General features: G+C 38.6%; 1 protein-coding gene across 1 annotated transcript; it reads left to right on the plus strand.

Moving 5' to 3' along the window:
• Positions 1–234: 234 nt before the first annotated feature.
• LOC107674609 (heparan sulfate glucosamine 3-O-sulfotransferase 4-like) lies at positions 235–1,111 on the plus strand. Its single transcript, XM_016468636.1, has one exon. It carries the CDS (start codon positions 235–237, stop codon positions 880–882), a length of 648 nt encoding a protein of 215 aa, XP_016324122.1. The 3' UTR covers positions 883–1,111.
• Positions 1,112–2,200: the final 1,089 nt, after the last annotated feature.

Consider the following 2,200-nt stretch of genomic DNA (forward strand, 5'->3'; position numbering starts at 1 on the left):
TTGTATGTTACTCCGTGGCTGTAATTAGCTGTACACTTCTACTTGCAACATTATGTCCAGTGATAATAATTGTTATTTTCATGTGTGATTTCAAATAATTTACCACTTACTAGTTGAATCAATTTTGCACGTACCATGTCCTTAGGTATTGTGTTTAATAATGAAGACATGTGCATCGTGTTAACTGCTTCACACTAATTTGCTTCTCTCGCTTCTGGTGTTTGCAGGGAGCTGATGCCGTCTACTTTGGAGGGCCAGATCACAATGGAGAAGACGCCCAGCTACTTCGTGACAAACAGCGCTCCGAAGCGAATCCACTCGATGGCGAGAGACATTAAACTAATCATAGTCGTCCGCAATCCAGTGACCAGAGCCATTTCGGACTATACTCAGACGCTCTCCAAGAGGCCTGAGATTCCCACTTTCGAAGTGCTGGCCTTCAAGAACCGAACGCTGGGCCTGATCGACGCGTCGTGGAGCGCCCTGCGAATAGGGATCTATGCGCTTCACCTGGAGACCTGGATGCAGTATTTCCCGCTCTCACAGATGCACTTTGTCAGCGGAGAGAGACTTATCGTTGATCCGGCCGGCGAGATGGCAAAGGTGCAGGATTTCCTGGGACTCAAGCGTATTGTTACTGACAAACATTTCTATTTTAATAAAACCAAGGGATTCCCTTGCTTGAAGAAGCCAGAGGACAGCAGTACCCCACGGTGCCTTGGCAAGTCCAAGGGCAGAACTCACCCCAAAATAGACCCCGATGTCATTCGCAGACTGCACAAATTCTACAAGCCCTTTAACATGATGTTCTACCAAATGACAGGGCAAAACTTTCAGTGGGAACTGGAGGAGGATGGCAACTCGCCTGGCTCTCGGGACTAAACCGCTGCTGCTCTCTGCACCACCAGCCTTCTCATAGCCGAACGCCCCCTTCATCCCTCATCGTTCTCTCGGTCCGTGCTTCAACACGCCAATCGATCGTTGCTGTCTTTGTGAAAGTGTGTATACCCATAGCAAGAGTGCTAATCTGCTCTGTCAACCCCCAATACCAATGGTGTTTATGATGGCAAATGTCATTGTACATATTATCCCGAATATAAATATATTTATATTTGTCAAAAGAGGATTTTATTCATTTTGTTCAGAAAAAGTTGCTATATGAATCATGTCTTCTATGATGATGCATGCGATGAGTTAAGTGTCCTTGCCCACCGTCACCCTGAGGGTTTTATTTTTGAATCTATCTCTCTATTTCTCGCACACCAGCAGTGAGTGCAGTACAATTGAGTCTGATAACCGAGGTTATTTATGGATTCTGAAGACTAGAAACAGCTGCAGTCAAATGCAGATCTTATCGATACAGTAATCCTCTAAAATGAGAAAGCTTCAGTTATTTCTGCCCAATTTTATGCATACAGTTTTGTTTTGTGGCTAATAAAAATTCAGATAGTTGGGTCCAAAAGCTTACACTTCTATATGCATTTTTTATTATTATATCATATATTTAATATTATAGTATGCAATATATTATCAGAATGACAGTTGTACTACATATATTTAACATTTTCCAAATCTTAAAGCATTTATTTTCAGACAACTGGCTTTTGGACCTCACCTCTTTAATAAATTAGCTTGAAGAAATGCACTACATGCAGTACTTTTTACAATTCTTCACTTTGATTAAATGTGCACTTACACTACTGTTCAAAAGTTTGGGTCGATAAGATTTTTTAATGTTTTCGAATTAAGAATTAATCTTATTTTCACAGAGGCTGCATTTATTTGTAAAAATAGTAATGTCGTGAAATATTATTATAGTTTAAAATAACTCTCAAAATATATTTGAGTATATTTTAAAAGATAATTTATTTCTTTAATGACAAAGCTAAATTTTCAGCATCATTACTCCAGTTTTCAGTGCCACATGATCCATCAGAAATCATTATAATATGCTGATTTGATGCTCAATAAACATTTCTTATTATTATCAATGTTAAAAGTTGAGCTGCTTAATATTTGTGTATAAACCATGATACATTTTTTCAGGATTCTTTGATCAATAAAAAAGCATTTATTTGAAATATAAACCTTTTGTGAATTTATAAAAGTAATTACTGTTGCATTTAATCAATTTAATGCATATTAAGAAGCATTAACTTCTTGGGGGGGGGGGGGGGCTCATTGACCCCATATTTTTGAA

Source organism: Sinocyclocheilus anshuiensis, unplaced genomic scaffold (assembly GCF_001515605.1).
Source record: "Sinocyclocheilus anshuiensis isolate Anshui unplaced genomic scaffold, SAMN03320099.WGS_v1.1 scaffold152, whole genome shotgun sequence".
Lineage (NCBI taxonomy): Eukaryota > Metazoa > Chordata > Actinopteri > Cypriniformes > Cyprinidae > Sinocyclocheilus > Sinocyclocheilus anshuiensis.